General features: G+C 39.6%; 1 protein-coding gene across 2 annotated transcripts in view; it reads right to left on the minus strand.

Annotated features, from left to right (window-relative positions):
• LOC111149085 (methylenetetrahydrofolate dehydrogenase (NADP+ dependent) 2 like) overlaps positions 1–15,064 on the minus strand; it is a 112,126-nt gene that overhangs the window by 17,178 nt on the left and 79,884 nt on the right. The window contains exons 6-7 of one of the 2 annotated variants that reach the window (XM_022505997.1): positions 10,290–10,413; positions 9,056–9,329 (exon numbers count right to left, since the gene is read on the minus strand). In XM_022505997.1, the coding sequence (XP_022361705.1) occupies positions 9,056–9,329; positions 10,290–10,413 (398 nt within the window). Of the gene's footprint in view, positions 1–9,055; positions 9,330–10,287; positions 10,414–15,064 lie in introns of those variants that run through there. The other variant, XM_022505998.1, reaches the window with a different exon arrangement.

The following is a 15,064-nucleotide window of genomic DNA, read 5'->3' on the forward strand; positions in this document are numbered from 1 at the left end:
GCAATCAGACAACAAAAAGAAATAAAAGGTATTCAAATGGGTGATGAAGAAGTCAAACTCTCTCTCTTCACAGGTGACATGATACTTTATATGGAAAACCAAAAAGACTCCACCACCTAAACTACTAGAACTCATACAGCAATTCAGTAACGTGGCAGGATACAAAATCAATGCACAGACTTTCTCATACACTAACAATGAAAATACAGAAAGGGAAATTAGAGGATTGATTTCATTTACTATAGCACCAAGAACGATAAGATACCTGGGAATAAACCTAACCAAAGAGGTAAAGGATCTATACTTGAGGAACTACAGAACACTCATGAAAGAAATTGAAGAAGACACAAAAAGATGGAAAACCACTCCATGCTCATGGATCGGAAGAATAAACATTGTTAAAATGTCTATACTGCCTAGAGCAATCTGTACTTTCAATGCCATCCCAATAAAAATTTCACTGGCATTTTTCAAAGAGCTGGAACAAATAATCCTAAAATTTGTATGGAACCAAAAGAGACCCTGAATTGCTAAGGAAATGTTGAAAAAGAAAAAACAAAACTGGGGGTATCATGTTACCTGATTTCAAGCTTTACTACAAAGCTGTGATCACCAGGACAGCATGGTACTGGCACAAAAACAGACACATAGACCAGTGGAACAGAGTAGAGAGCCCAGATATGGACCCTCAACTCTATGGTCAAATAATCTTTGACAAAGCAGGAAAAAATATCCAGTGGAAAAAAGACAGTCTCTTCAATAAATGGTGCTGGGAAAATTGGACAGCTATGTGTAGAAGAATGAAACTCAACCATTCTCTTAAAATATACTCAAAGATAAACTCAAAATGGATAAAAGACCTCAATGTGAGGCAGGAATCTATCAAAATTCTAGAGGAGAACATAGGCAGTAACCTCTTTGACATCGGCCACAGCAACTTCTTTCAAGATATGTTTCCAAAGGCAAAGGAAACAAAAGTGAAAGTGAATTTTTGGGACTTCATCAAGATCAAAACTTCTGCACAGCAAAGGAAACAGTCAACAAAACAAAGAGGTAACCCACAGAATGGGAGAAGATATTCCCAAATGACACTATAGACAAAGGGCTGATATCCAAGATCTATAAAGAACTCCTCAAACTCAACACACACAAAACAGATAATCACATAAAAAAATGATAACCTGTTCTTATTTGCTTTGGATACATACTCAGAAGTGGGATTGTTGGATCATAAAATCAACATACAGAAATCAGTTTTGTTCCTATACACTAACAATGAAAGAAATGAAAAAGAAATAAAGAAAACTATCCCATTCACAACGGTATCAAAAACAATAACATACTTACAAAAAATTGAACTAAGGAAATGAAGGATCTGTACAATGGAAATCACATGACTTTGATGAAGAAAATTGAAGAAGACACACAGAAAAGTGGAAAGACATCCCATGCTCATGGGCTGGAAGAATTAATTGTGTTAAAGTGTCCATACTACCCAAAGCCATCTTTAGATTCAGTGCAATTCCCACCAAAATTCCAATGGCATTTTTCAGAGAGATAATAAAAAAATTGAATGAAATCACTGAAGACCCTGAATAGTCACAGCAATCCTGAGAAAGAAGAACAAAGCTAGAGGCATCACACCTCCTGATTTCGATTTATACTATAAAGCTATAGTAATCAAGGCAGTATGGTAGTGGCATAAAAACAGACACATAGACCAAAGGAACAAAGTAGAAAGCCCAGAAATAAATTGCTGCATGTAAGGTCAACTATTATTTGACAAGGGAGCCAAGAACACTTAATGTGGAAAGGATACGGTCTTCAGTAAATGGTTCTGGGAAAACTAAAGAATGATACATAGAAAAATGAAATTGAACCCCTATCTTTTCTGCTTACAAAAATTAAGTCAAATGAATTAAAGACTTAAACATAAAACCAGATACCATAAAATTTCTAGAAGAAAACATAGGGGGAAAGCTCCTTGACACTGGTGTTAGAAATGATCTTTTGGATATGACACCAAAAGCAAAGGACACAAGAACAAAAATCAACAAGTGGGACTACATCCAACAACAACAAAAAAAACTTTGTGCACAGCAAAAGAAATGATCAACAAGATGAAAAGGCACTCTATAAAATGGGAAAAAATTTGCAAATCATGTATCACATAAGGGGTTATTATCCAAAATACCTTCTAGAAGTACCTGAAGAATGTAACAACTAATAAACAAAGGAAAAAAATCCAATTAAAAATTGACAGACCACATAGACATTTTCCCAAAGAAGATATCTGAATGGCCAATTAGTACACGAAAAAATGCTCAACATCAGCCATCATCAGGGAACTATCTGGCAGGGCATACACACAAAAACCTCAGGACTTGAACCAGGAGACATGCAGAGTCTGTGTGGGGATCAGCAGATGGGCTTTCTCATAGGCTTGTCCCTAGTTCCTGCAGGTTTGCCCAGAGCGTACTTACCCAAAGCTGCCTAGACCTACTACTACTGTCCTCACTACTGGAGTGTTTCTGGGGAGTGCCTGGCCCAGGCCTTTGATCTCCAGCAGAGCCTCATAGCAGTAGCAACAGCCCCATCTCTTGAGGCTGGAGGGTCCTGCATCCTCTGCAGATTCCCATCTGAGGTCTCCAGCCCACTTCTTGGCCAAATGATCCAATTCAGTCAAGGCTGGCCTGTCCTCTGTTGTTATTCTATGTATCTGGGATCCTCGCCTCACCCACTCTGATCTAACCTTGGAACTCTGGGAACCTGTTCTCAAGAGGTAGGTCACCTGGGGCCAGTATGTGTCACAGCAAGACCAGCCGGGCAGAAGGAAGCTCAGGGGTGACCTCAGCTGGCTCCGCTCCTAGCAGATTGCCCAAAGCAGACCTCACGCTCTCCTGACACATCTCACTGTGTGGGTTTCTCTTTCTTGTTTGGTCACAATAGGTGGTAATTCATATGCCTTTCCTATTCAGGACCAGTTGTCGATGGCGTCTGAGTCAGGGTGAGACCTAGATCTACTCCCCTTGCTATTTTTCCGACTCCTGAATATATTGCATGGCATGCATTTCAGTAAAAGTATGGCTTAGTGAATTTGAAGGGCTGCACAGAAAACATCAGTAATGATCAAGAGATCAAAAATAAGGTCAGTAAAGAGACCTAAAAATTGGAAATCACAAAGGGACTTGATTTTCAACATGGCATGAAGTTGCCAAAAAGCGTCTAGTTTTCAGGCTCCTGGGTAGCTCAGTTGGTTAAGCACCCAACTCTTGATTTGGGCTCAGGTCATGATCTCAGGGTTGTGAGACTGAGCCCCACGTCAGGCTTTGTGCTGGGCATGGAGACATGGGATTCTCTCTCTTTCCCTCTGTTCACTCCCCCATACCCGCTCATATGCACGCTCTCTCTAAAAAAAAAAGTGTCTAGTCTTTAGCAATGATTGAATAATAAAACTAAGTTTACTTAGAACTGAAGACATTGTGGTGAGATTGTACTATTTACATATTACAAATCTACATATACTTTATCTACAGAGTTCATGGTTAATACTGGAAGATCTGAGCCAAGGTATGACTTCACTGACATTAGGCATCCACTAACTCCACAGGAAAGAACTGATAAGTGGATCAGGCTTTGAAACTGACTAAAAAGCAAGCAATGAGATTATATATGGAGGTTTTCACAGCCAAATGAATTAAGGGTAGACTGAATGGTGTGTGGGGGCTGGATGAAGAAATCTCTCTCTATTCTGAGTAAGAGATCAGTTCTCAAGTTCTCATGTACAGAATGGATCATTCTTCATCCAAGCATGACTTCCCATCTAGAGACTCTGGATGGATTCCACATCCTTTTCACTCTCATGCAGAGTGGACATGTGGCTATATTCAGGTCAATTTTCTTAAAGAGCAGTCACTTGTCTTCATCTCTCTTTCACCTTTCAGTGGAAGAAAACATGGATAAGGAGGCAATTCAACTTCAGCTGTGTAGATAAGAAGAACGCTCAAGTGGAACAGTGTTGTGGGCCGAACTGCGTCTCCCCCAACTTCATACGTTGAAGTCCTAACCATCAGTACCTCAGAATGTGGCTACATTTGGTGATTACGATGATGCCATTAGGGTGGACCCTCATTTAATACGGTTGGTGTCCTTGCAAGAGGAGGAAAACTGGACACAGAAATGTACAGAGGAAAGACAATGTGAAGACAGGGAGAAGTCGGCCACCTCTTCGTCCTGGAGAAACAACGCTGGTGACACTTTGATCTCTGACTTCTAGCCCCCAGAATGGTGAGAAATAAATTTCTGTTGTTTAAGCCACACGGTGTTTAGTACTTTGTTATGGAACTTTTATCAAGTGAATACAAACAGTTTGATAAAAGAGTTATCCCTGAAGGAAGAAGAGCTAACTCCAGACGTTGGCAGGAGAGAGCGAAACTACCTTGTTGAAGCTCATCTCTTTTGGGGTCCCTTTGTAATGGCTACTTAACCTATCCTCTAGTAAAATACTTAGAGGGGGGAAAGCAGAAACAGCATTTAACAATAGAGACAGAGTGAGGCAAACTATGATATATTCGCTAAACATAACCAGGAACCAGGGCTTCAGTGTGGAAAACAGCTGATAAAAATCTAAGGGTATAAGTCACATATTCCTCAAACTACCTAAAATAGGCACACAAGATATCTGGAAGCAAGTACAGTTAACAAAAAAAAAAAAAAAAAAAAAAAAAAGTTGCGTCAGAGTAGACATTCTTTTCCAAATAATGTGGCTTCTCTACTGTTATAATTTAAATGTTTCATCGACACTGTAATGTACCTTTAGACTTATCTCAGTAATTTCTATGAATTCCTGTAACTTTAAGTCAGCAGACAGAATTGCTCTTAGACATAGCCTCACCTATTTTGACTTTGAGAAAAGCTACATATTGTTCCTACTTCTTTCCCTCCTTCTCAGCAGTTCTTCCCAGCATTATCTTATTCCCGGCTTTGGTACAGACCAAGGAGTGTGGAGGTGTGCTCAGAGACAAAACACAGGGAGGAGAGATGGGAGGGAATAAGGAGCCAGACATTCCAGTTCCTTTCATTCCACTGCAATCCCTGAGGAATTCATCATAAAACTGAAGCGAAGCTACTAAAAGCTGCTAAAGATTGTAGAAACATCTGTGTGGTAGCCACGAGGTGCAAATGAGGCCTGAGAATTTGCCAGCATGAATGAAGTTAGCTGAATTAACAGCACGGGAAGTCAGTAATTAGATTGTTCGGCTCACCGCATCCATTCAGCGAATTGCTGTCATAAAAGCAGTATAGTTATGAGCTCGTCCAGTGCTCCAGACGGCTTCCCAGTCAGAAGAAGTGATTTACAATTCATGCCACATAATCTCTTGTTTCTAACTTATGAAGATACTCTTCTTTGTGAGAAATGCATGAAGTTTCTTTCAAAGCTACTAATAGAAAATGACCAGGTGAAAGTAGATAGGTCCAATTGTTTTTGTTGCTATTTTTTTAAATCTGTATAGCAAATCTAAATTTTTCAAGATAGATTATTTATTGTGTGTTGTTAGTAAGGAAAACAATTCTTAGACACAAAATAATTTTATCATGGATGCTTTTAAATACTGTTTCTTCATGCAATGCCTTAAATTAGAGGGGAGAGGCTCGTTCAGGTAATAGAAGGGAAAGGGTGAGCATTTGTCAAATGCTGGAAGCAATGATGAACTATCTTGAATTCTATAATTAAGGAACAACTTAAACCAAAATAGCATTTCAATTTAGTAATAACTTCAAGGCCCTATGAACTCCTCAAGGCACGCAGAGAGGAATGGTTTTGTTGGTATTGTTCAATGACCTGTAAAAATGTTTGTCATAATATTAAAAACTCTCTTCCTATGGTTTGTACATGTATAGGGAATTGAAAATAGTAGGAAAACATGTATTTAGTATGCCATAATTTATTGAAAACATTAGAAACATTGAGAATTAATGTGTTCTGTTTATTTTCAAAGACTTATCAAGAGTAGTTTGAACAGTGTTTTGTGTTCTTCTGCTTATACACCATGCAGTACTGGGTAAGTATCTTCCCTACTCCTTGGGGAATTTTGGATTCCTTTCCAAATCTGAGTCTGCTTCCACCATTTTGTACTTGACCTTTCAACGTCACAAAAGAGAGTTCTTTCAACGTGAAGATTTACGCCAGCACCGCTTTCCTCGTTTTTGTGGGCGAGCTCACCTTCTCTGAGTTCCTCCAGCTGTGTACCCGGAATCTCGCAAAGGGCAAGTGGTGGTGATCCCGACATCCCATGTCACCTACTGCAAACTCTACCGTCCGCATCACCGTTTTCCGTTTTCTCCTAGCACTTCCCTCCGTCTGGGATCTGTTTTTGCAAAATGTCACGTGGTTTATTAGTGGGGGTCATCTGAACCGAGTAAAGGTGTGCCATGACCAACCACGAATGTAAATTGAAGGAAGGGACGTCATCGGCCGCCGGTCACAGGGCACATTGGTTATTTGCATCACGATTAGCAGGTGGAAGAGCGAGCAGAGGAGTTTACACTGCCTGTGGCTACAGTTAATACGGCACGCTCCCTGAACTCTGAACTGCTTTGTCCTTCTATCCCTAAACTGTGGTAACTGAAATCTGGGTACATCAGACTGCGTAGAGTGAGGACAGGTGGATGTGGATACTGTTATCTAGGCACTTTTAGAACTTGCTATCACACATGTCCTGGGGGAAACATAAAAGAAATAAGTTTGTGTCTCAAAACGAAAGTATTAACCCAGTGAAATACAGAATAGTGGAGACAACGCAGGGTTGAATTTCCAAGTGCCTGGCTATGAACCCACAGTGTCCCATCATGCGTCAGTTCAGGGATGATGCCCAGGCTCCATGTTCCTCTGTAAAACGAGGGATAATAACAATGCCTTATAGGGTTATCATAAGGATTAAATGAATAATTCAGGTAAAAGGCTGAGGAAGGACAGTAAGCACCTTTCAAACACCATTATTACTAAATGAAAAATAATTCCAAATGATCTGAGAAGAGGGTGTCCCCATGTCAGAAAGCTTCTCCCAGCTTCCTTACCCTCCATATAATTTTCTACTAGATCTGCCTGCCTCCTCTCTAGGAATATTGGCAATTTTATGGCAGAGGTGGCACACGATTGTTGGAGGACTGCTGAAGGGAGGGACAATCCTTTCTCCCTAGGCCACCTTGAGTCGTGACCCCCATACCAGGCCACCAGCTCAAGAAGGGCTACTAGATTCTAATCTGGGCTCTGGAGAACAAAGAGGGAAGGAAGCAGAGAATGGAACACAGGAAAAAATGAGAATGAGAAACACTTGTAGATGAAGGAAGATGCGTCTGGTGCACATTATATCTAAATTAAAACAAACTCCTGACATGAACATCATAAAGAAATATTTAGGGTGATTTCAGTCACCTTTGGTCAAGAACTATAGTATAGGGTAAGGAAGCTCTCATGCTGTGTCTGATATAAAATATCACTCATAAATGAGGAGCCTGATTCAAAAGTGAGGCCGAAACATCTAATAATAAAGCAGATTACTGGTAGGCATCCACATTTTCTTAGAAAGAAAAAAGACAAAATGCCTCCTGGTTTTGCAAATCATTGAATTTGCGATTATTTACCTATTTCTGCTATTTCCCTAAGGGGGTCAGTTAATGAAATTATTCTTTAAAAATCGTTCCCACCAAAGTTTCCCTTTACTAGAGAGCTGCACATTTCTGAAAGGACGACTTATTTTCGCATTTGACTTTACTGGCATCCACTTGTTTCTGTTGGCCGTACGGTTAGAGCAAAATGCTCACCGATACTCACAAAGCAACCACACTCTCCCGTGGGCACTTTGCAGCCAAGTGCTCCCTCTAAGCTCTGTGGCATAAGCCAAGTTCAAGTCCCTCCCTCTCAGCAGAGGGATCATCCCTCACCTCAGGTGAAGTCCCGATGAACAACCTGAAGAGCAACTTGTCAAAACCCATCACCCGCCTGCCCCTCTGGGTGCCTGAGTCATGTCCTCGCTGGCAAGGCCTTCTTGACCAAGTCTGGGTCTTCTTAGGGTCCTGGGTCTACGAACCAGGGGCGGGGAGCAGGAGTAATATAATCCAGCAGATGGGCATACCTTATGACAGGATTAGAAGACCCTGACCTTCCAAAGGCGGCTGTGTTTTTACCTAATCATTCGGGAGCACTCAGCTAAACGTCCAAGGTCCAAGATGCACCAAGCGTTAGGGCTGGGAAGAGCCTCTGCTATCACTGTTGCCATTTAACTGGTAACATCGCCAACAACCAGAGAGGACGTAAAGCTCCTAGGTCTAAAAGCACCTCCCTGTCTCCCAGCCTGGTGTTCTTTCCCGGTTATCTTATATCCTTGTTTCTTTTTGCCACTTCCTTTTTTTAAAATTTCATTATACATTTAGATAAACGTAACTGCCATTCAGTTTAATACATTCTACCAAGTGGAGGGATATGCAATCTGAGGTATATTATCTATGTGTGACTGAATAGTCACACATAGATATGATCATATGCACACACCCCAAAATGCCCACTTTTTTTTTTAATACCCCCAAAAGCGAAAGAACATTATGGGCTACACCTAAGAATGCATGGAAATTGTCTGAGACCCATGGGCAAGCACATGAGAGAAGGGTCCTAAAAGATGTGTTGAACTGCTGGGGAAGCTTGCCCTACCAGCATGGTCAAGGTTGTGCACTGCAAATATCTGCTTTTCTTGCCTCATGCTGGGTTCTGCCTATGCTACTTGGGTACATCATAAGCGTACAGTGATTTTGCAATAAGCGTGTGGTAACTGTAATGTTATCAGGAAGCAGAATGACCGTGCAAGGATAAGAAATAAAATAAGGTCAGGTTTTAAAATGAAATGTTTCCCTTACTCTTTTCGTGTTGAGAAATTCAAATAAATTATCGATACCTGACATTACTGATACCTGACATGACAAATGAAATAAAGAAATGAGGTCACTTCCTAAAGAATTTGGCACATACACGTGACACACACATACACACAAGTGCCCATGGTTACATGGAGAGCCACACTTCTTCACGGGAAGCTCCATCCCTAGCAGGGACTGCGGGAATGACAACCTGTGAGGACAGCAGTGTGTTCTCCCTACGATTTCTTATTCGTGCTTCTGTCCCCACAATGTATTGCAGCACAAGTGTCCTTGGAGTTTCTTCTTTTTTTTTTTTAAGCACCAGGCTCAGGCAGTATGCTTGAGTGCCTGTGTGTTTGGTTTCATTCAATACCATGATGCTAGAACTTGGGTACACCATTGGCTGATGACCAGATTCCAAGACAAAATGTAAAATCTGGAATTACTTTAAAAGGGGCATCATCTATTATTCCTTTCAGTTTGTCTATAAAGACACAGGTATAGCTGATACAGTTGTTGACATGGCCTCGCTTTTTTCGGCCAGATGATCAATCCAATATATATAGTATTTCTAATATGAAAATATCTCCATTTACTTGACTAAATTCATATCTTATTGGACATCTAAGATTCCTAGATTATACTGAAAACCTGAATGCCTATAAGCATTTGATGAAGATATTGGAAGTAAAATTGGATTAGGGGGAAACTATCTTTGCAGGGGCTCAGTAGAGATAAGGCATGGAGTTAGAATTGTTTGTTACTATACATTTGATGCCTTATCTCCTTCAATGGCCACAGAAATGTTAATCTAGTTCCTCTTCCTCATCTCCTTTAAAACACAAGTAAAGAATGTTGTCTTGAATTAACCAGGTAACTCTCTAGATTTGAAATATTGTTAGGATTAGCAAACACACCCCAAGATGCCTTCTGGCTTTAAGAGTGAATGGCTGAATATATAGCACAGAGGGCAAAGGACAGAGACACACTTCAAAAAATCAAAATAATGCCTGGTACAGAAGGCCAGCTGAGTTCTTTCACTAAAAACCTGCATTATAAGGACTTTAATCTTAAAACTAAATATTAATGGTATAATTATATTTTCCTCCCAAGAAGTAAGAGGAGAAAAGGAAAGAAGGAACAAAGAAAGGAAGAAAAGGAGGGAAGAAGGAAGAGAGGGAGGGAGGGAAGGGAGAGGGAGGAAGGAAAGTTAGAAATAAGTGATGATTACACTCTTGTCCCTCAGAGGAAAGAGGTGCAGTGATTAATAACGTAGTAATGCCTGCATCAAATACAAAGGTGCTCTCTCCACTATCAAAACTTGCAAAATAGAATTTTTCATTTGCTTCACTCCTAAAAAAAGATAGAGTTTATTACCTTCAAAGTCCACATCTCCAACCAATTTTGTCTTTCCCGTCACTGGGTCATGGACGTAGTTGATGCCCACATCGATTACAGCAGCACCTTCTTTAACCATATCAGATGTAAGCAACTTTGGAATACCTGAAAGCAAAACAGAGTTGGAAAATACTTCACCTTCATCCTTGAGCAGAGCAAAGGTTTATATATCTGATGTTTTGTTGTCATGGCTTTAAAACATGTACAATATACACTGTTCCTAGGAAGAAATGTGATCATTTGATCATTTCTTGATCAAGCAGAAGAACAAAGGCACATGGTGGCTTCTGTGCACGAAATCCTACCTGGATTGACCCTTTCACCTCTGAGATTGCTACCAGATTTCTCCAGATGGGCACCCAGTGGAGTAGCATCCTTTCATATTTCATGTACTGTAAATAACATGGGGACATTATGGATATGAAGCAGCCTCCTATCCAGGTTGGGTGGAGTGAAAACTATTTGGAAATTGGAGGTAGAGAAAAGGAAGGGTGGAGTGGGTGGGGGAGGGTGAATAAAAAGAAAACAATGATAATAATTTGAATTCTCAGGGTTGTAGTAAATGGTCAAGTACTGCACACGTCATGGTGTCACATCAACTCTAAACACAATGTTACCTTGGACTTCCTTTTTATTTTTTCTTGGTTTCTTTGATTCATTATGTTTCTATATGACTTGGAAAGGTATAAGATATACTCAGCTCTACTCACTATTTCTCCACTGCAGTGAAAGATAACTTACGTCCTATGTTGCCATTCATTTTCTAGAACTATTTTCCAAACTTTATTTGAAGTAGGACAGTGCCAGCTAATAGTGGTTAATGTTCCAATTATTTTTGTTAATTACTAAGATGCCAACCCCAAACTTAGTGTCTTAAAACAACACTTCATTATTACATTTCACGGTTCTGTTGACTGAGCTCAGGGGCTGGGTCTTCCTTGGGGTCTTTCATAGAGCTGGAATCTGACAGTGGCTAAGGCTGGAGCTACCCCAAGATGTGACTGGGCTGATTGTGCAAGATGGCTGACTCACACACGGCTGCACTTGCTGTTCGTGGTTGGTGGAGCTCAGCGGGGGCTATCAACTGGAGCACACAGACGCGGCCTCTCCTGTGGCTTGGGCTTCCTGGCAGCTGGCTTCCAAGAATGAGTGTTCCAAGAAAAGGGGACCAGAAGTTGCCACTAGCTCAAGGCTGGAAACTGGGAGCTGGCACAGTATCACTTCTGTCATATTCTATCAGCTAAGCAGTGACAGAATCCACTTGGATTTCAAGAACAGAGAGTCCACTTTTTAGTGAGAGGAAAATCAAAGATTTTGCGGCCATCTTTACAACCACTGTGTCTAGGAGGTGATTTACTCATTTTCACATTCTACATCCCTTGGAAGAAAAAGATACATGCTGTGCTGTCAGAGGCTTTCTACTACATTTAAACTATTAATTTAAACATTCCATGGGGTGCCCAGGTGGCTCAGTCATGAAGTAGCTGCCCTCAGCTCAGGTCGTGATCCCAGGGTCCTGGGACTGAGTCCCGCATCGGGCTCCCCGCTCAGCGTGAAGCCTGCTTCTCCCTCTCACACTCCCCTGATTGTGTTTCCTCTCTCAGTATCTCTCTGTCTTTGTCAAATAAATAAACACAACCTTAAAAAAAAATCAATAAACATTTCAGATGGCTTAAATGTCACCTTGTCGACATACGATTTTTAGTACAAATAAGAATTTAAAGGCTGGGATGCCTGGGTGGCTCAGTGGACTAAGTGTCTGCCTTCAGCTCAGGTCATAATCCCAGGAGAGTCCCACATTGGCTCCTTGCTCAGCGGGAGTCTGCTTCTCCCTCTGCCTGCTGCTCCCCCTGCCTGTGCTTGCTCGAGCTCTCTCTCTCTCTCTCTCTCTCTCTCTCTCTGGCAAATAAATAAATAAATAAATAAAATCTTAAAAAAAATTTAAAAGCCATAAGGAAATGATCAGAACTAAAATAGATGTAGCTATCTGATAGGTTCCTCAACCACATAATAATATAACCAATGAGGCATTGATGTTTGAAATATGTTTTTTCTCTTGCTTTCTTATCCTCGCCCATAGAACTTCTTCCTTTTTATCAGGTCTAGCATAGATACTAAGTACTATTCTAAAGATAGTCATAAGTCCTGTTTCTTCTTGGAATCCAATAGAAAAAGAAAACATAGCCTTTTGGCTCCCTGAGCAGTGCCACGACTGTCAACAAGAACCAGCACCTATGAAAGGTGGCAAAAGGGAGCCAAGAAGAAAGTGGTTGATCCATTTTTGAAGTGAAAACTATGTGAAATGTTTTTTTCATTTCTGAAATGAAATGGTATGATGTGAAAGCACCAGCTATGCTCAACACAAGAGATTCTGGAAAAACGTTAGTTACGAGAACACAAAGAACCAAAATAGGATCTGATGGCCTCAAGGGCCATGTATTTGAAGTGAGCCTTGCTGATCCGTAGAATGGTGAAATTGTACTTAGAAAATTCAAGCTAATTACTGAGGATGTTCAGGGTAAAAACTGCCTTACTAATTTCCATGGCATGGATCTTACCCACGACAGAATGTGCTCCATGGTCAAAAACCGGCAGACCATGACTGAAGCTTATGTTGATGTCAAGACTACTTTGTCTATTTTGTGTTGGTTTTACTGAAAAACACAACAATCAGATTTTACTCAGTACCGACAGGCACACCAAATTCGGAAAAAGATGATGGAAATCATGACCTGAGAGGTGCAGACAAACAACTTGAAAGAAGTGGCCAAGAAATTGATTCCAGATAGCCTCAGGAAAGACACAGAATGGCCTTGTCAATCTATTTATTCACTGCATGATGTTTTTCTTTGTTAGAAAAGTAAAAATGCTGAAGAAGGCCAAGTTTGAGTTGGGAAAGCTCATGGAGCTTCACGATGAAAGGAGTCGTTCTGGAAAAGCGACTGGGGATGAGACCAGTGCTAAAGTTGAATGAGCTGATGGATGTGAGCCACCAGTCCAAGAATCAGTTTAAAATTCAGACTTTTAGTGCTGACAAATTAAAAAAAAAACCTTATTGAGGTATTTAATTTCTAATTATTCTTTTTATATACTCTAAGCTTGGTGAATCATGTTTTGAACTGAGGGTGATGTGAACTTTTCTGAACTGTTGTATGGATTTTATCCATTGTTCTTAGTTACTGCAGACATCCAAAAGGGTAGTGATCTATTTTAAGCTGTAGTGATCTGAATGGAAGTTGTACAGATGGTTAATAAAAGTAAGTATTTTCTTTAAAAAGAAAAAAGGACATATATATTGACATATGATATAGCTGCAGGAAATATTTTAAAGATGAAAACGTTGATGAAATAGGTATTAAAATCCAGTTACTATGCTTTTGAGAAAGATTCAAATTTCCCTCCCAGCTGTAGTTGTTCGTTATGTTTTCTCAGAGAATATCAGACTTACAATAAACAAATGTACAATTTTCAAAATAGAAAGAAATGTATGCTTGATTTTAGTTCTCAGGAAAATTACAAAATGGAAAAACCTTAAATATATGATTAATTTTTTCTGAGGATGACATCAGATATGTCCATTTTAGAAAAATCTAGAGAATATCTTAAGTTTAGGATGAAAATAAAAATCACTATAATCATGACATTCAAAGATAGTAAGTATATTTTTATTGTTTTTCTAGGATATATAAATATTTATATATTAGATATAAAATATGATACCTATAACTTTGCCAATATTGTGTTTATGTATCCTACCATTCTGTCATTAAAATTAAATTGTGAGCATCTCCCCATTTTATCAATTATTTGAAACCTAAAACCCACATGAAATAATTTCTTATATGGATTACCATAATAAGTTATACAGTTCTGAAATTTTTCTAATATTTTGCTATTATAATTAAATGCAGTGATGATCATTTCTGTTCAGAAAACTCTGGATGATTTCTATTTATTTATTTATTAATTTATTTTTAACTTTTAACTTTTTTTTTTGGTGATATTATTTTATTTTATTTTTTTCAGTGTTCCAAGATTCTGGATGATTTCTTAATTGCAGCATCAAATTTGACAAAATTTTTCACTAAGCCCTTATTAACATGATGGAGAAACGTGGTTGGATAAAAGCTCCTATTGGTATGTCATGGATAGTTAAATAATGTTTTCCAAAACTGTTGATCAATGCATCTTTAAGAAGTTCTATAGAGGTTTTCCATGAAAAGTATTTGTTGGTGCCATTTTTAAAATTTTTTATAAAGAACTTGGAAGAACACACTGGCACCATGATGGTGATTTCTTCTTTGTTCTCCTCCAGGTCTATTTTCTGCCTTTCTCTGCTCTACTCTATTCTGGGGCTAATCTTACAGAGGTCTTGCGTTCTTCTGATATCTCTTGGAACCCTGTGACAGCCATGAGAATAAGCTCCAGCTAGCCTACTGGAGGATACAAATCCTGTGGAGGAAAGCTGAGACATTTCAGCTGAGGCCATCCTAGACTAGACTGTAGCTAACCAGCCGAAGGCAGATGCTAGAGAAAGCTCAGTCAAAATCAGAAGAAACAAGCCAAGGTCACCATAACTGACCAGCTGAATACAAAATAATGAGAAATTAAAAAAAAAAAAAAAGGTGGCTGTTTAAAGTGATTGAGATGTTTTGGTTTTGGTTTTGAACACAGCAGTAGCTGCACAGCCTATATATGTAAATGAACAAAATCAGAACAGTTAATACGTAGCCCACTTTGGGATGGTGGACTATAA

The sequence above is a fragment of the Enhydra lutris genome, unplaced genomic scaffold (genome assembly GCF_002288905.1).
Source record: "Enhydra lutris kenyoni isolate GAN:26980312 unplaced genomic scaffold, ASM228890v2 scaffoldscaffold21, whole genome shotgun sequence".
Taxonomy (NCBI): Eukaryota; Metazoa; Chordata; class Mammalia; order Carnivora; family Mustelidae; genus Enhydra; species Enhydra lutris.